At 49.2% G+C, this 18880-nt stretch overlaps 1 protein-coding gene across 2 annotated transcripts in view; it reads left to right on the top strand.

The window, feature by feature from the left end:
* Positions 1 to 18880, top strand: part of GSN (gelsolin) — a 50118-nt gene that overhangs the window by 23817 nt on the left and 7421 nt on the right. The window contains exons 1-9 of one of the 2 annotated variants that reach the window (XM_080671279.1): positions 4051 to 4259; positions 5967 to 6171; positions 6628 to 6782; positions 10242 to 10403; positions 11937 to 12086; positions 13214 to 13303; positions 15894 to 16026; positions 17301 to 17389; positions 17550 to 17765. In XM_080671279.1, the coding sequence (XP_080527405.1) occupies positions 4053 to 4259; positions 5967 to 6171; positions 6628 to 6782; positions 10242 to 10403; positions 11937 to 12086; positions 13214 to 13303; positions 15894 to 16026; positions 17301 to 17389; positions 17550 to 17765 (1407 nt within the window). In that variant the 5' untranslated portion in view covers positions 4051 to 4052. Of the gene's footprint in view, positions 1 to 4050; positions 4260 to 5966; positions 6172 to 6627; positions 6783 to 10241; positions 10404 to 11936; positions 12087 to 13213; positions 13304 to 15893; positions 16027 to 17300; positions 17390 to 17549; positions 17766 to 18880 lie in introns of those variants that run through there. The other variant, XM_080671280.1, reaches the window with a different exon arrangement.

Below are 18880 nucleotides of genomic sequence, written 5' to 3'. Positions count from 1 at the left end.
GAACTAGGATCTGCTCATATAGTGAGTGGTGGCAGAGCCAGGCTGCCTCCCAAGACAAAAAAACTATCCCTGACCTGAGTGCCCAGGAGTGGCATAGAATATAGGTGCCACAGTCCATCTTCCACTCAGTGGCCACAGCCTGGGGACCTTCCTAGGACATGCCTTTGTCCTGGGTGCTCACACAGGTATGTGGGGGGGCTAGAGGGCTTTCCTGATGCAGCCTACTGCCCTGATCTGGGAGGTGTGGTGGGGACGGCTGCCCCTGAGACTCCTGGCTGCCAGGCGTGGCTTGGGCTTCACTGGTTTAGCAACTGTAACCCTTTACCTGGAAAGGACACTGTGCTCCCTGCCTGGGCCGGATGGTGCCAGGAGGTCCTGTTTGATCTCCCCAGACCTCACTGAGCTTGGGGACTGGAGCCAGCCGCACTTGTGTTTGAATCTCAGCAATGCCTCTTTCCGGCCGAGTGGCCCTGAGCAAGTAACTGAACCTCCCTGAGTCTCATTTATGGGAACTTTAATGCCCCTTTCCCCTGCTATGAAGAGACTCAGTCTTGGAACCCCCTCTACTTTACTCCCTCGCTTCTCCCAGAGATGTCTGGGCCTAGAGGAGAGGTGGCATGCTGCCACTGGTGATGTGGTGCCTCCTGCAGGTCAGGGGTCCTTGATTGTCAAGTTCAGAAGGACCTGTGGAGGTGACCTGTCCCCATACCATTTTACAGATGGAAATCCTGAGGGTCAGAGACATGTAGGTTCTGGACATGGTTGCAAGCCAGTATAAGCTATGTTATTCCCATCTCATGGGAATACTGAGCTGGGAATAACATAGGGGCCTACCGCATCTTTACAATAGACACCCTGAGGCCCAGAGGAAGATAAAGACTTGCCCAGAATCACCCAGGAAGTCAGTGGCGGAGCCAGGCCTAGCCCTGGGGGCTCTTCTTTTACACCTAGGGATCTTGTTCTTGCACCCAAATCCCCTCCACTCTCCTGAGTGCATCCTCTTTCAGGCGGGGGGCAGTATAAGACCATGCTGCCTCCATCACAGGCTCCACACATCATTGCCTGTAGCGAGAGTTCCCAGGCTGCAGGCTCTCTGGGGCAGGGGCCAGGGCTCCTTCACCAGGTTTCCAGTCCTGAGGGCCCAGGCTCCAGACCATGTGGCGGGCAAAGCTGCAGGGCCTTTGTGATCATTAACCTGAGAGCCAGTGACCCTAGGCTGCTTGTCAGACCCCTGGGGCAAGGCCAAGTCGTAGCAGCCCTCTGTTAATCACCAACTGAGGATGTCAGGGACACACTGCTCCAAGAAGGGACTGGGCAGCTGCCCGCTCAGGTCAGTCTGGGGGCTGGGATGACAAGGACATTTCTTCTTCCTACTTGTTTCCAAATTTTCCAAATTGTCTAATGAGCAGGCATAACTTTAAGCATATTATTTCTAGGTCAGTGTTCTGATAAAAAAAACAACTATATTGAATATGTACTTGTAAATAGTTTTTAACCCTATAGCAAGTTTTTTTTTTAAGTAAGTATTGAGGTATAATTCACATACCATTACAGTTCACCCACTGTAAGCAAGCGTCCAGCACTCTGAAGTTTAGTAGATTTTTGGTTATTTAATCATCACCATAATCCAGTGTTAGAATGTTTTCATCACCCTAACATGTTTCCTGGTGCTGACTCCAGCAATCCAGCCACTCACTGCAGCCTAAGGCAGCCTTGGCAACATCTGAGAGGGAAATTCTCCCCATAAGGATGTTGGCAAAAACAGATACCCTTATAAAAAAGAGGAGAGAAGCCAATAGTTGCACAATTTGCTTTTTGCCCTTGGAGATCTTGCCATGCTTATTGAGTGCCTACTATGTGCCAGGCACAGTCAGATCTAAGTTGTTCTGTTTTCATAGCTGCAGAGTGGCCCATTGTATGGCGGCTCCATAATTTATGTGACCAGGAAATTTGGGTCTTTTCCAGTTTTCTTCCAATAATGCTGCAGTGAACATCCTTGCACGTATTTTTTTGTGTTCCTTTGTAAGTCATTCTGAAGGATGTGAATCTGGTTGCTTTGTGTGTTTTGAATTTGAATAATCAAACTGCTATCCAGAGAGGTGACATGAGAACTGTGGGGTTTTTATTATCTTCTGAAATGCCTATGGAGACGGAAGAGCTCTCTGAATTTAGGCCTGAGCTGGCCTCCGCAGGCCCTGAGAACTCAGCTGTGACACCCCCCACCACCCCACACACTGGGATAAAGTTTAGAGTCTTCTCTGTGGCAGACAGGCCCCTGTGACTCCTGCCACCCTCTCCAGCCTCATCTTCTCTTGCTCGCTGTGTTTCAGACTGGATCCCTCCGTTATTCGCTGTGTGTGCTCTTGTGTTCGCTTGCCCTTTGCCCATGCTGTTCCCTCTCTGAAAATGCCTTTTCTTCTTAATCTCCCTCCTTCTTGTCCTTCAGCACCCAGGTTACAAGTCCCTTCTGCATGAAGTCTTCTTATAATCCTTACACTCTGAATCATCTTCTCTGTGTGCATGTTCCTTTAGTCCTTTATCTGACCCACAGATCCCCTTAAGTACAAGGAAACTATGGTGGATGGAGGGCAAACTTGAGCCTGACTAAACAGAAGCTGGGATGGGGGGGGGGGGGGGGCGGGGCTGGGACAGGTGGCTATAGCTGTGGGGAAGGAGGACAGGAACTCCCACTTACCTCATTGTCAGCCAGGCCATTTTCACACATTGAGTCTGATTTAATCCTCAGCAACTACTGTACCCCTTTAGTAGATGAGGTGACTAGGCATAAAAAGGGAAAGTAACTTACACACAGTGGAGGTGGGAATCAAAGCCAGGTCTCCAACTCCCCAGTTCTCTTTCCAGGCTGTTGGGAAAGGAATTCTGGGAGGCAAAGAGACCTTGGAAATAGAGAAGTTGAGTCCAGTAGGGTGGTGAGAGGGAGGAGAGAGGGTTGGCAGGACTAGGTGAGTCTGAATAGCACTTCTAACCCAAAGACTGTATGCCTCAGGAGTGGAGGCTGGAGGAATGGGAAAGGGGCCTGGGAGTGGGGAAAAGACTTAAACCTTGTCTTCTCTGGTGTGTGTGTGTGTGTGTGTGTGTGTGTGTGTGACAATAGATAGAACCTAGAACAAACAAAATAAAAAGCCCCCAAACAAACCAAAAATTAAAAAACTAGAAACAACTATAAGAAGCAACAGGGATTGTTACTTAAGACATGAAGGTTAACCCTGAAATCATCAGCTAAAGGGGAGTAGATGTGGTTGCCCCTGGGAGAGGTAAGTGGGGTTGAGATGGAACAACTTTGTACAAATATGTGACTTTAAATCTTGATAAAAATTAACATTTTAAGAATAAAAACTTTTTATGGTCTAATCACTATTTTGTACACCTAAAACCAATACAAAATAATACACACACAAAAAAAAGAATAAAAACGCTTTAAAAAGAAGGAAAGAGGGTGGTCTTGAGTAAAGTAGAATCTGCATTCTCAGGAGGTGAGAGGTTGGCCCACCCCCTCCCTGAGTTCTATTGGCTCATGGGTCCAGTCTGCCCCTGGCTGGTGGGAGGCTCATGCTGCCTAGGTGGGCAGGCCACCCAGGCTGCCTGGGTTCAAATCTTGGCTGTACCATTTCCTAGTGTGTGCAGGTTGCTTGACTATCCTGCATGTAGTTTTCCTCTCTGTAAAGGATAAAGGATGTTTTGAGGTGTCAGCCTTCATATAATGTGTGGAACAACTTCAGTAAATACTGAAGATGTTAGCTGCAGATGTGGGACGGGTCTTGCGTGGGTCACACAGGAGCCTGAGCTGGGCTCTCTGCTATTCACGAATGCATGTGCCCATTTAGTGTACACCAAGTTAGCTCCTGCTGTATGCCAAGCCGTGTCTGGTCTCCAGCCCAGAGCTGGGGTAAAGGAGTGGCCACGCCCAGTCAGTTCGGTCCGGGTGGAAACCCGAAGTCTCCAAAATCCAGGCCAGATCCCGCCCCTGCCGGCCCGCAGGGGCCGGGTCCTGCCCCATGCCCTCCCTGCGGGGCGGTCCCGGCTTGGGCGGGATGGGCCAGCAGCTACTTAAGGTCGGCGACCGGAGTGGGCGGCTGTCGACTGGGTCTTCTGCTGTCGTCCTCGCTACCATGGCTCCGCAAAGCTCCGTGCCGGCAATGCTCGGCGCGCTGGTCCTGGCGCTGTGCGCGCTGTCGTCGCCCGCCGGGGCGGCCACCGCGTCGCGAGGGGCGACCCAGGCACCCGCGACCCAGGGGCGGGTGAGTGCCCAGGGGGCTCAGGGGCTCCCGGAGTAACTCTCTATTGTCAGTTCTTTCAGATACAGCGCTAGGAAAAGGGGAGTAATTCAGGTCTAGAATGAACAAACTGTTTTGTTGTTTTGTAAGTATCTCTTGCTGCTTCCCGGGCTTCTGTGGATGGGGGTGGGAGCCGTGCTGACCTGGCTGTTTCCCTCCCTAGAGGCTAACCTCACCTTGGCCCGATTTTTCTATCACCACCTGATTTCTTACTCATCCTGCCTCCTGGTTTCTTCCTTTCCTTGTCTAGTGTCTCCTTCCCTCTTCTAATTTCTTCCTTTTCAGATTCCTCTTTTTCATCTGATTTCTCTCCCTCTCTAGTATTTTCTCTTCTTTCTTGTATCATCTCGCCGCTGACTGCCTATCATCAATATGATTATTTATTCTCTCCTCTCTGATATCTCCTCTGCCCTGTTTGATTTCTCCTCTCTCCTGTTTCGCTTTTGTGTTTCTCCAGCCTCTGCCTGACTTCTCTCTGACTTCTCCCATCAGATATGTCCTCCGGCCAGGTGACCTGTACGTGCTGACTTATGATAACCTTTGGCCCCAGGCTAACAGTCCCACTCTGCTCCATCTCTAGTCCTCCTGCATGTCTAATGGCCTTTCCCCCATCCTTAACAACTTTGTCTCCAACAGGTTCCTGCAGGCCCTGGCTGCATCCTCTCTGCCTTTTACAAGAAATGGAAATTGGGGTGGGATACTGGGGGGCAGGAGGGAGGAGGCAGACAGCACAGGAGACCACTTGGACTAAATCATTTAGACCCCTCTTGGGGGTGTGATGGGGACATGAATGGGGCATGGGAAATATTCCTACTTCCAAAGAGCAAAAGCAAACAGACTGTGTGATGTTGGGCCAGTCTCTTCCCCTCTTTGAGCCTCAGTTTCCCTATTTGCAGAATTGGGTTGGGTGATGATCTCTTTTAGGACCCTTCTAGTTTTTTTTTTGTTTTTTTTTTAAAATATATTTTATTGATATTTTACAGAGAGGAAGGGAGAGGGATAGAGAGCTAGAAACATCGATGAGAGAGAGAAACATCGATCAGCTGCCTCCTGCACACCTCCCACTGGGGATGTGCCTGCAACCAAGGTACATGCCCTTGACCAGAATTGAACCTGGGACCCTTCAGTCCGCAAGCTGACGCTCTATCCACTGAGCCAAACCGGTTTCGGCAGGACCCTTCTAGTTTTAAGAGCCACTGAGGATGCTGGAAGGGAACACAGTGAGCCCCTGGGGACCTCCAGGTTTACCATTTCCATCTGAGGGAAATGGTCCCAGAGTCCATGCTCTTAGAGCTTGGGGGTAATTTCTGCTACATCATTTCCTAGCTAGGGGTCCTTGGCAGAGTCACTTCACCTCCCTGTGTCTCAGCTGTCCCAACCAATTGGCACTAAGAAGGGAAGAAAAGAGGTAGAGCCCTTTGTCCCTCATCACCAACTAGCTGAGTGGGAGAAACAATACTGACCAAGGAGCCTAAACTCTGCCCTGTTTGCTCACACATTGAGACAGGGGTCGCAGAAGGGGTTGGACATGCCTCGGGGGTGGGCAGAGTTAGAAGCTCAAGTGAGATGCTCTTGGTGCTAGAAACCACCCTCCCTCGTGCCCCAGGGTCTTGGGGTCTCTCTCCCCACCAGGTCCTCTGCTCCTGCTCAGGCTCCGCCCTTCTCTTCCAGTCTGGCAGCATGGCTGCAGAACACCCGGAGTTCATCAAGGCAGGGAAAGAGCCTGGCCTGCAGATCTGGCGTGTGGAGAAGTTTGACCTGGTACCCGTGCCCCCCAACCTTTACGGAGACTTCTTCACAGGCGACGCCTATGTCATCCTGAAGACGGTACAGCTGAGGAACGGAAACCTGCAGTATGACCTCCACTACTGGCTGGGTGAGGCCAGACCCCACCCCCATCAAGCACTCAGAACTGGGGGTGACTTGGGGACCCTGGACCCCCTCTACAGCTTCCCTGGCCCAGCTCCAGCCAGGTCCCAGTTTACCCTTCTGTGTCGGGAACCTGAAGTCCCTGTCACAGCTCTACTGTGTGACTCTGTAAGTCCTGCCCCCTCGCTGAGCTTCAGTTTTCTATTGAATTGATGCTCCCAGGCCTGATTTCATGCTCAGCAAGCTTGAGTGAGTGCAGGGGAATGGCTAAGAGGTGAGTGTAGGGGATGTGTTGGAGCTGGGAGGACTTAGAGACCATGGAGTCCAGCCCCCACCTCCCCCATTATATAGATGGATTAACTGAGGTTCACAGAAGGCAAGGGACTGGCCAGCTTTTATAGCCAGGCCAGTGCGGTACTGGGGGCTCTGGAAGCCAGGCTTATGCTGCTCTGACATCCCCTAGGCAATGAGTGCAGCCAGGACGAGAGCGGGGCGGCCGCCATCTTCACTGTGCAGCTGGATGACTATCTGAACGGTCGGGCTGTGCAGCACCGCGAGGTCCAGGGCTTTGAGTCGGCCACCTTCCTCAGCTACTTCAAGTCCGGCCTCAAATACAAGGTGGGTTCTGACTGTCAGGGATAAGTATACCAATGGCAGGGCTCATTCAGACTCACTCTCCTTTCAGTCTTGTGGGGTGTTGTGGGCAGATAGGTCAGAGCTCAGCCTTTGGAGCTGGCCAGCCCTGGGTTTGTGTCCTGGACCCTTCCTAGCTGTGTGACCTTGGACAAATCACACTCCCTCTCTTAGCCTCTGGTTCCTTATTTTAAAATGGAGATTGAAAACATTCACTATCACTTTACAGGGTTGTCTTCCTAGCCCCAGAAGGAAGGGGTGGGCCATGGGTGGAAGCACAGCCTCATGGTTGTCCTGGCCTTGTGCTGTGTCCTATTTCTGCACCCCTTCGATCTTACGCCCTGTCAACAGAGGGTCTCATGTTAGGTATTTGAAAGGACATCCTTGATCACATTCCTCTTTCTGTTCATTAGAATCCCCCTTGAACTTGAACTCTGAAGAGTCTGAGCCAACAGATCTTTCCTTCAGCCCCCAGCCATGTGGGGCTGAGCAAAACCAAGCTAAGAGCAAGCCTTGAGAGGCTGTGTCCTAATATGCTGTGTGACTCCTGGCAAGCCACTTGGCCTCCCTGAGCCTCCCTTTCCTCTTTGGTTACATGAGAGCCAGTTACACCTGCCCGTCAGGCCTGGGGAGAAGATTTGGTGAAGGTGTAGCTGAGAAATGCCTTGCATGGGGCTGGGCATCTTGGAAGGGCTCAGAAAAAGCTGGAGTTTTGCAAAGCAGGTGTTCTCTTTGGTCAGGATAGGGAGTGGGTCACAAGCTTTGATAGCCAGATGGGCCTTAATGTCAGAGTTCAAAGCTCTTATTTTCAGGGATGGAGGGGAAACTGGGGCACAGAATGATTAAGCAACTGGCCCAGGGTCACACAGCAAGTCAGTCCCAGAGCTGGGACCAGAATCCGGATCTCCTTTTGTAGTGAAAAGACTCCCAGCCTTCTTTTCACTACACAGCCTGCCTCTCCAGTTAAGTCTGTGCTGCTGATGTGTTGTGTGACTTTATAGAAGTCATTGTCCCATTCTGGGCCTCAGGGTGCTCTGTGTCAACAGGGTGATGACCCTGTCTGCCCAGATGGGGCACAGGGAATTGAATAATGGGAAAGTGCTAGTGAGACTGAGATAGCAAAAGGCGGGGTGTGTCTTGGGAGCAAGGCCTCAGCCCTGGACTGGGTGGAGTTGGGCTGGATTCCCTGGAGCTTACTAGCGCCCCCTGTCTGCCAGTTCACCCATGCCCACAGTTCTTCCTGCTGAGCTGTCCGGCTCTACCTTCTTCCTGCACCCCATTCTGGCGCCAGGGTACCTTGAAGAAGGAGAGGTGAGAAAGTTAGGACCCAACCACTGACCTGGAGAAGTACCTGGCCTTTTCGCAGCTCGTGGAACAGGAAGTGGAAAGAGCACTTGACCAGGAGCCAGAAAGATTAAGGTTCCAGTCTCAAGGCCACCCCTCTAACTGCGAGGCTTTGGGCCAGTTGTACAGTTGTATGTCACTGGGTGTGTGCTCTCACACATTCCCCATTTGGCATTTATTCAGCAAACATTTATCTATTATGTAACAACAGTCAGTGTCTGCTTATTGATGCTGCTGTGTGACAAGTCAAGCAGCTTGTATAGCTAATAAGTGATGGAGCTGGGATTCAAACCTAGGTGTGAAGGGCTAGCACAGAGCTGGTTCAGAGTGAACATTTCAAGACCTCCGGTCTAGGAATTGGCATGCTAGCAAGCCTCCCTCACCCTCTGGGTTTTTTTTCCAGATGTTCTTGGGCCATATGCTAAGGAATGGGTTCCCAACCCAGGCCCAGATTTAGGACTTCAATCCTGAAAGGCCCTGGCTCCTGATGCAAATGTGAGGTTCCAGGCCGGTCCTGTTTTCCACCTTCTGCAAGCCTTCCTGCTGCCCCGCTCTTGGCAGGCCCAGCCCAAGGTTCTTGGCCTGGAGCCCTCATCAATTATAGATCCCAAGGAGCAGAGCTTGTTATGCAAGACTTGTTCCTGTGAAAGCCTGCACCTCAGTGCCAGTTCTGTCCCTGGTTGTGTGAGAAGGGGCAGGGAGGGGACAGGAGTGACTACTAGAAAGGGCTGTCACAGGGCCTGGCTAGCTCATCTTGTTCTGCAACCCCCAAATCCTTTTAAAAGTCACTGCACTTTTCAGAATCTGTTGAAACCCCCCTTCCTCTTCCCTCTCCTTTTCCTCCCCTCCTTTTTCTCCTTGACTCTCAGACAGAACCCTAGAGACCCCTTGGCGCTGGGTTATTTGAAACCCTTTGTTCAAACAGAATCTAGGCCTGCTGATTCCAGAAACCCCTGGCCCCAAGGAGCACAATGGGAAACAGAATCACTTGAAGCCTTTCCGTCCTCCTTCCCATTTCTCAGATAAGGAACTCAGCGCTTAATGGGTGGAGGGGACAACCCCAATCACCACATTTTTCTTTGTTTTATAAACAGTTTAACATTTTAAAAAATGTAAATCTTTATAGGTTTTGTCCTTCATTTGTCTATAAGAATGCTGCAAGCTTATTGTAAAATGTCAAACATAGAAATATAGGTTTTCAAAGTAAAAGTCCTCCATGATCCTACTCTTGGAGTTATATATGTATATTCATATAGATGTAGAATTATCTCTATATATGATATATGTATCATTACTTTAATTTGGAAAATGGCTTTTAACACAATTTAACCTATTACATTTTGTTCAAATAATTTGATACCAGTTGCTACTCACCTAATGGTTAGACCATACAAAGCAGTAATTAATAAAAATTTCAAAATATTCCTGCCCCGTGTTTGTAGATCCACTGTCTTCTAAGAGCTTGCATATATATATATATATATATATATATATATATATATATACACATATACAGGCCTTCACCACCCTGTTGTCTGTGTCCATGGGTTATGCATATATTGCTTTTATTATATTGTTAACTCATCTCTTCAAGTCTAATTTTCTAGATCAGAGAGAGTTAATTAGGAAATGCATGTCCACAATAATTAGAAATCAAGTATTCTTTTATTTTATAAATTTATATACAGAGGATTTATTGGAACCAAGATTTATTACACAAAACAACCTTTTAAAAAAGAGAGGCCAGGATGGGGTGGCTGCTTCTCTGGCCTTTATAAAAGTGCTTCCTCCTCTATCCCCATGGGACCCTTTTCTTGAAGAATGTCTTGGGGCTAGGGTTCCTTAGAACATCCCTTGGGAAATGCTGGTTTTGAGAAATGAATGTTTGCAGCTTTTGATCCAGGAAAGTGGCCCCAGAAGTCCTGTTAGTGGAGTTTGAAATTCAAAGGGGTGGCAGCAAGGTGCACCCCTGGTATGACATCTGCTGGAAGGCCCCTGGTCCACAGGCCAGATTTCCTTCAGCTGAACCCTATTCCTTTCCCCCATGTGTGCTGCTCTGGACCCTCTCCCTGGACTGATCCTGTCTCCTTGACCCAACAGAAAGGAGGTGTGGCATCAGGATTCAAGCACGTGGTACCCAATGAGGTGGTGGTGCAGAGACTCTTCCAGGTCAAAGGGCGGCGTGTGGTCCGTGCCACTGAGGTGCCCGTGTCCTGGGAGAGCTTCAACAATGGCGACTGCTTCATCCTGGACCTGGGCAATGTGAGTCCTGCCCTGCCCTTTCCCAGGGAACACTGAGGTACTCCTGGCCTGGCCAGGCCTGACTCTAGGGAGGTAGACAAACCTATGGTAACACATGCAAAGACACAGACAGGGAAAGCAACAGGCACACGTGCTCTAGCCTTGAATCAGACACACCTGCAAAGACTCAGATACAGTTGTACCCAGCACTCATAGACCTCCACACGTGTAGACTTAAGGCCATCATGCCATAGGCACAGCCCTCCTGCGCAGTGTACTTGGACTTCAATTGACATATAGATTCCTTGACAACTTGTGTTCATATACACATCTTGTGTACCTTTTTACATATAATCCCTCACTTAAAAATGCATGGCAGGCATGTGCAAAAATGTTAGGCTCTTGCCCACCAAGCATGGACATGGCACCATTATCAATGTCTGCACACATAAACTTGGGTGTGTTGTTCAAGGACCCACATATATATGTGACAGACGTGCAGCTGCACATGCACACTTGTATATGGCAATGTGTGTAGGGCACACTTACCCAGGCCCAACCTATAGATGTGTAATGCTTTGTACCCATTCATCCCAAATCCATGGGCCCTCATACCTGCAAATGAACGTGGACACACATTGAGCCCAAACCTTATGTTTACAGGTGGTGTGATGTCTATGCAAATGCAGGCACACACTTATTTAAAGTATAATAGTCACACTAAAGAGTGTGTGAGTCATGAATGCACAGCTCTGTGCATTTCACAGTGTGAACACACTGTGTAACCAACACCCAGATCAGGAAACAGAACATCACCAGCCCCCAGAAGGCCCCTCCTGTCCTCTTCCAGGCCCTTCACCCCCAGGGATAACCACCATCCTAAACCCTCTCAACAGCACAGAGTAGTTTTGCCTCTTTCTGAACTTTATATACATGGAACCATTCATTTTTATGTTTGACTTTTGCTCAACATTCCATTTCTGAGATCCATCCATATTGTAGATTGATCATTCTCCTCATTCTATGCGATTCGATTGGCTGGATATGCCACAATTTATTTATGCTTTCTGTTGTTGATGGGCCCTTGGGGTAGTTTCTGGGTTGGGGCTATTCCACCTGGTGCTCCTCTGATGTTCTTGCACAGGTCTTGTGGTGGATATCTGGATATACTTGTTGGGCATAGCCCTTGGAGAGGGATGGCTGGCTCATAGGATATCGATAGACCGAGCTTTAGTAGCTATGACCAGATGGTTTTCCAATTGGTTGTACCCATTTCTGCTCCCACCAGCAGGCCAACATTTTTATACACATGCTCTGTGTAGTTGTATCTGTGAAAAAACTCATATTCCGAGCCATACACTCACATATTCTGGTGCACTCAGATCACACACATAGTGCTCGATGTGCACCTGTGCATACTCCACCGGCCCTCACCATGCAAACAGAGACCAAGGAGAGCTTACACACGCCCCACAGAGTCCTCCTGTCCTTATCACTGGGCAGAGCTTATACGAAGGCTGGGGCATTGCCTTACCTGGGGTCCCTGTTTTACAGGATATCTATCAGTGGTGTGGCTCCAACAGCAACCGATTTGAGAGGCTGAAGGCCACCCAGGTGTCCAAGGGCATCCGGGACAACGAGCGGAGTGGCCGGGCCCGAGTGCACGTGTCTGAGGAGGGCGCTGAGCCCGAGGCGATGCTCCAGGTACTGACAGCCATGTCCCAGGAGTGTGGGGTGGGAGCTGAGCATGAAGACAGGATGCTCTTTACTTTCTTCCATTTAGTAGGCAATTTTGAGTTGAATTTGCTTTTCTATCCAGCTGGATCTCTTTAGGAAATGGGGAAGAGCAGCTTCCCTGACAACTCCGAGACTCCTCTGAGAGGTGGGCTGGAATCCACGACTTGGTGTTTGATGGGGTCGTGAGCCACACCCTCCAGCTGGGAGGGCCAGGTCCTCCAAAGTAGCTGAGGAAGCGGGTCTCTTGAGAGCAAGCCTGGTGCTGGAGCCAGATCAGAAAAAGACAACCGAGACCCAGTCCTCTCTTTTCTGCCCATACCTGATGGTTTATGGCCCGTTTAGTCAACTGCGTGATACAATTGTCAGCCATTTTGCTTTGTGAATGTGTCAGTAGAGGCAAACTTCACCAGGAAAATGGGGGAGACTATGAACCCTGTTCCACCCACTTAGCTCCTGCTCTTCTGGGGGTGTTGGCATTTTGGTTTCTAGGAAGAGCAGGAAGTGATTATGATGAGGAGCCTGGAAACAATCATGGCTTGGGAGGGTTGGTAGCTGTGGCGGTTGAGGCAGTTGAGGCTAGTGTGGCCAGGATGGAGGAGTGAAGCAAGCTCTGCAGTCACAGGTTCAATTCTGCTTGGCCACTCGTAGCTGTGTGCATAAGTCACTCCATCTCTTCATCTCTTGGGACTTCTGTAAAGTAAGAGTGATAACCTGTGCCTCCTAGCATGGGTGTAAGCATTAAGTGGGATCTCCCAAAGGCACTGGGTGGAAGGTGTGGTCAGTAGCTGTAGTTATCGGGCTTAGGAGGCCTAGGAGGAAATGGTAGAGTAAATATCTGAAGGACCGTCCTGGAGGCAGAGGAGCAGGGGTCCTCCGGAACTCTTAGAGACAGAGTGACAGGCTGATGTGGTTGAGGCATGTGAAAATGCAGGCTGTCTCTGGAGGGGTTTTCCCCTAATTGGAGGGTCGCTATGGATGCCTTTGTGGTCCTTGCCTGCCCGGGAGGGGGTCTGTCAGGAGTCCAGGCCTCTCCTGTGGGAGGAGGCTTCTGGGAGTTCACAGCCACCCTTTCTTCCACCTCTCCATCTCTGCAGGTGCTGGGCTCCAAGCCGACTCTGCCCGAAGGTACTGAGGATACAGCCAAGGAGGATGCAGCCAACCGCAAGCTGGCCAAGCTCTACAAGGTGAGGCTCAGCTGCTCTGTCCCCTTGGGTCATGCCAGGGAAGCAGGGGACTGAGCCTTCCTGAGCTCCATTGTGTGAGGCCTTGAGCTGAGCATGCTTGGGGGGTGTGGTAGGGGGCTTGGCTTTTGCAGGTTTCCAATGGGCAGCCATCTACTGCCTTTGCCTCCTGCACCAAGAACAAGAGAAAGCCATTGACCACAGACACATCTGTGTCATGTTCATCCATGGGGTCTTGGCAGTACATGTCCTCTCTCTGGGACTCAGTTTTCTAGTCTGTAAAATGGGGAGAAGGGCAGTAAAGTGAACTTTGCAGAGTTTCTTAGAATCCACAGAGAAAAATGACAGGAAAGCGTTTTAGGAAAGTACTTGGGGAAATGCTACAGAAATGGGCATGTGGTATATTTTTTTTTCAGGGGGAGGGTTATGGTTAATGACTTTATTTATAATTTCTTCCTTGTGATTTTTAAAACTGAATTGAGGCTTCTCTTGAGCTAAGGAACTTTGGCCTGGTGGCTGAGCTCCAGGAGAAAGCCCCACGTAGCTATGACACTCCAGTTGTGCCTTGGGCTTAAATGGGGCACAGATGTTCATTACCTCCAAAAAAAAACCCACATTAGTGCTTTTTATTTTGATAAAGTAATGCATATTCACTATAAAAATAAAATAGCAATACTCAAAAATATAAAAAGATATAATATACAGATGATGTCTTATGGAATTGACACTTGCAACCTATATACTTTTATTAGCCAATGTCACCCCAATAAATTGAATAAAAATTAAATAAGTAAATACATACATACACACACACACCCATACACACATATGTGTGTGTGTGTGTATATATATATATATATATATATATATATATATATAGAGAGAGAGAGAGAGAGAGAGAGAGAGAGAGAGAGAGAATAAAAGGTCCTAGTGGGCTTGGCTCAGTGGATAGAGGGTTGGCCTATGCACTGACGGGTCCCGGATTCGATTGTGGTCAAGGGCACATGCCAGGGTTACAGGCTTGATCCCCAGTAGGGCGCATGCAGGAGACAGCTGATCAATGATTCTCTCTCATCATTGTGATGTTTCTATCTTTTGCTCCCTCTCCGTTCCTCTTTGAAATCAATAAAAATATATTTAAAAAAAAGAAAAAGAATCTCCTTAATCTGACTGGTTTAAGATAACCAGTACTATTTTAAAATGTATTTTAATTTCAAAAGTAACAATATGCAATTTTTAAAAATGGTTCCCTTCCTCCCCTCTCCATGGGTTACCATGGTTACCATTTAATGGGGTGGGGGGAAGTCCAGATTACATCTTTCTGCATCTAATTATATACTTTGTCCATCTCTACTTGATACAAATAGATCCAAACTATTCATGCTGTTCTGTGGCCTTCATTTCTCCCCTCAGCTGTGGTCATGAATACCTTTGTAAACTAGACCCACATGGCCCTTTATGGTGGTCTATTTCAGGAGCATAAGAGTTTCAGCATATTCTTAATGATGGACATTAGCAAATGTTTCCGCCTTTTCCTATTGCAGACAGTCCGATTGCACTTGTGCTAAATATGGCAGTAGAACAAGTTCCTAGACATGGTCACAGGCTGAACAGTGGGTCGGTGATTGAAGTTCTGGAGTCAGACTGCCTGGGCTCGAATCCCAGGCTGGTGCTCTCTAGTGTGCAGGTTGCTTCACCTCTCTGCGCCTTGGTGTCCATGTGATAAAATGGGGGTAGTAGTAGAATTATCATAGGGTTGTGGCAAGGATTAAGGAGTTCTATAATTATGTAAGCTATCAGTTACACAAATTGCTCCGAACAGTGCTAGCACATACGAAGTACTCAGTACGAACCGAACACTCATTATGTAAAGTTTGAACACATATTACTACCAAGCTGCCCTCTGGAAGAGCTCCCAAATAGCCCTCCCCGGGGGTTTGAAAGTGCTTGTGTGCCCAGAGCCTTGTCCACACTGGGTATTGTCAGTCTTTTGAATTTTGATTGATATAGTTCACTGTTAAAAAATAACTTAATGAACTTTTTATTTTGGAATCGTTTTTAGGTTTTCAGAAAAATTGCAGAGATAGTACAAAGTGTTCTCATATATCTCCTTCGTCAGCATCTCCTTAATATGTAACATAACCAGGTACATTTGTCAAAACGAAGACATTAACACTGGTTCCACGCTAGTAACTGAACTACAGACTTTATTCAGGTTTCCCCAATTTTTTATCCCAGATTCCAGTTCAAGCTACCACATTGCATTTACTTTTATTTATTTATTTTTTCCTGATGAGATTAACTATCTTCTCAGCCAATTGTACCATTCTTCTCCTACGCCACCTGCATTTTATTCCCTTGCCCATTCCATGTTCCACCTGTGTGTGGGTCACAGACATGGCCGTGACAAAGCAGAAAAAGAGAAAGAAGATCTGAGTGAGGCTCAGAGCCTGAGGACACAAGCCCAGGCATTACTCTGCCCTGTGTTTGTGGCAGGGGTTGGGATGTGGACTTGTGTTGGCTTGGGGTGCCCTCTGGGCAGCCTCAGGTGGTGGAAGTTACTCACATCGGGGCTCTTCTCCTATCCCCTTAGGTCTCCAATGGTGCGGGCACCATGTCAGTGTTGCTGGTGGCTGATGAGAACCCCTTCGCCCAGGGGGCCTTGAAGTCAGAGGACTGCTTCATCCTGGACCATGGCAAAGACGGGAAAATCTTTGTCTGGAAAGGTACTGGGGCTGGGAAAGGGCTCTTAACTAGCTGGGCCTTGGTGGAAGCTCCTTGAGCTTGGCAGGCACTCAGCTCAGGAGGGAAATAGAGTGTGTTCCATGGACCCCAAGGCAGTGGCAGGCTCCTCAATGGAAACCGGGGGTCGAGCTATAGCCCTGGCTTTGCGGTTGACTCGCTGTGTGATCTTGGGTAATTTACTTGCCTCTGTGGGTCTCAGACTTCCTATTCGGGCTAAAACTAGTGTTTCCCAAATGTGTCATAACACCAGTTTTTGAAGAAGTTAATTGGCATCATATAAAAAATATGTAAAAAATTTGTATATAGCTTTGTGGTCAAATAAGTTTATGGTCAACACTGGGGGAAATTACGTTCACAGGCTTGTTTACTGCAGGACTTGTCCAGTGCCTTTAACTTGCTAATGTATTGGGGGCTTTGCATAAAGGTGGTCTGGTTTCTATGGAGAAATACTGTGCTGGGGGTCGTGGACTCTGTGGACTGTCTTGGGTGCTGATTAAGGGAGGCTCCTGGAAGATGCTGGCCCAAATGTTTCTGAGCAAGTGCATCAGCATTGTCCTCAGATGCTTTCTCATTAGTCCAGAGGGAGAAGACAGCAGGGGAAGGAGGCAGTGGGTGCAGAGCATGGCGGAGAGGGAGAGAGAGTTGAACGCATGTGGCTATCGTCATTGTCGTCATCATCATCATCATCTTCTTGGCTCCTCAACCTTGGCAATGAGAAGGCTGGGGGCAGGAGCTGTCCAGACACCAGACACAGGGATGCTCTCAGGGTTGGGAAACACTTCAGACTGTGCAGGTGGAGGAAAGATGGCCCAGGGGAGAGTAGGAGCCCGAGTGTGTGGTATGCAGGCTTCAGAATCAATGGGGCAGATAGAGCTTTCCCACTTGCTGAGTGGCTATGGTCAAGTCGCTTAACCTCTCTGAGACACTGGTTTCCTTATATGTAAATGGGGACGAGATAATATTGCTCTTTATCACACCTAGGGTCATTATGTGGATTAAAATGAAAATACCTATGTGTAGTCCTAAGCACAGTCAATTGTCCAAGACGGTGGCTGTGGTTGCTGACATCAGCCAGGATCCCTGCTGGACTGCAGGGGATCTGGGAATGGTCAGCTCTAGGAAGGGGTGTCTCTCACTTTGGCTGCCCATAGTCTAAGAAGAGTAAGAGGGGAGGTCTGGCTGCTACCTTCTCTGGACCATGGAACGTTAGGGCGCAGCCCTGACCCCAGGTCCCTTATCTTCTGTCTGCCGATAGGCAGGGGGGCCAATACCGAGGAGAGGAAAGCTGCCCTCAAAACAGCCACTGACTTCATCTCCAAGATGGACTACCCCAGGCAGACCCAGGTGAGTCTGGAGTCAGGTAGGAGAGTGAGGGTGGGTCCAGTTTGGGTGAGAAAGGGCTGGCCTGGGGTGGGTGTCCCCCCTCAGTGTGGACTGAGGCTCCTAGGACCCCTGCTGTCCTGGGGGTCCCAGCCACATCCTGCTCTTCTCTGACCCCTTCCAGGTCGCTGTCCTTCCTGAGGGCGGTGAGACCCCACTGTTCAAGCAGTTCTTCAAGAACTGGCGGGACCCTGACCAGACAGATGGCCTGGGCTTGACCTATCTCTCCAGCCACATCGCCAATGTGGAGAGGGTGCCCTTCGACGCCGCCACCTTGCACACTTCCACTGCCATGGCTGCCCAGCATGGCATGGATGATGACGGCACAGGCCAGAAGCAGGTACCTGGGGCTGGGGTGGGCATGTCCAGGCCCCTCCCTCGCTCCCTCCTAGGCACATCTGGCCCATGCATGGCCTCCTGCTTCCCCGTGGACTTTTCTCTATGGGGTTTGGACCACAGTTCTGGTGGATGAGATACTTTTGTCTTAGTTTTTATAGCCAGCATACTCTAAGCACCTACTGTGTGCTAGGCCCTGTGTGCCAAGTGTCTCAGGACCCACCTGCCTATGAGAAGTGCCTGGCCTGAGAAGGGAGGTGACCATAGTCACAGCTGATTGCTCAGACCTGTGTGGTCGGTGGAAGATAGGAGGCCAGCAAAGGGATTATGGGGACAGAGGAAGACAGTGAGGGTAGGATGGTCTGTGCAGTCTTCATAGAGATGGGGGCACTGGCTTGGCTCTTAGTATGAATATGGATTTGCTGCCAGAGAGGAGCAGTGGGTCTTACAGGAGGCTGGAAGTTGTCCCAGAGCCTGGTGCTGAGGACATCCTCCAGGAGGGTGTGGACTTACCCCTGCAACATGTGGGTGCTAGTGATAAAAGCAGAAATGTGACAGGCTCCGTTCTGTGCTTTCAGAACTCTGTGAAAATGGTTTAGAGGCAGGAAAATGAAGGTAGAGACCCCACGACGAGATTGTTATGGTAGTTTAGGGAAGAGAAGACGACCTTGAGACCAGGAAGACAGTGAAGATGGCGAAGAGTGGGCTGGAGTTTAGAGATGTTTATGAGATAGAATCTGCTTCTAGCAAACATGGATTCCATTCCACATGATAGAAATAGCAAAAAGGTTAATTTTTATTATAATTTGTATCATTGCTATCATTCATTCATTCATTCATTCATTCATTCCTTGAGTGGGAGGAGAGGATGCAGTGAAAATGTTCAGGGTAGGGTAGTATGGAAAGAGCCCTGGCCGCCTGGCTGTGTGACGTTGGGTGAGTAACTTAACCTCTTTGAGCTTCACTTTTTTTACCTTCAAAATGAGGTTTAATCCCACTCCATCACCTTCAAGAATTTGAAGGTCCTGAGATTCTGAGCCTCTGCTTCTTGGGACTTGCAGGACTCAGAGTCCGCGCAGCACCACCAGGTGGCGCTGCAGGGCCTCATGGCCGCCCGGA

Source organism: Plecotus auritus, assembly GCF_963455305.1.
Source record: "Plecotus auritus genome assembly, chromosome: 5".
NCBI classification, from domain to species: domain Eukaryota; kingdom Metazoa; phylum Chordata; class Mammalia; order Chiroptera; family Vespertilionidae; genus Plecotus; species Plecotus auritus.
This window is presented reverse-complemented; position numbering and strand designations above follow the sequence as displayed.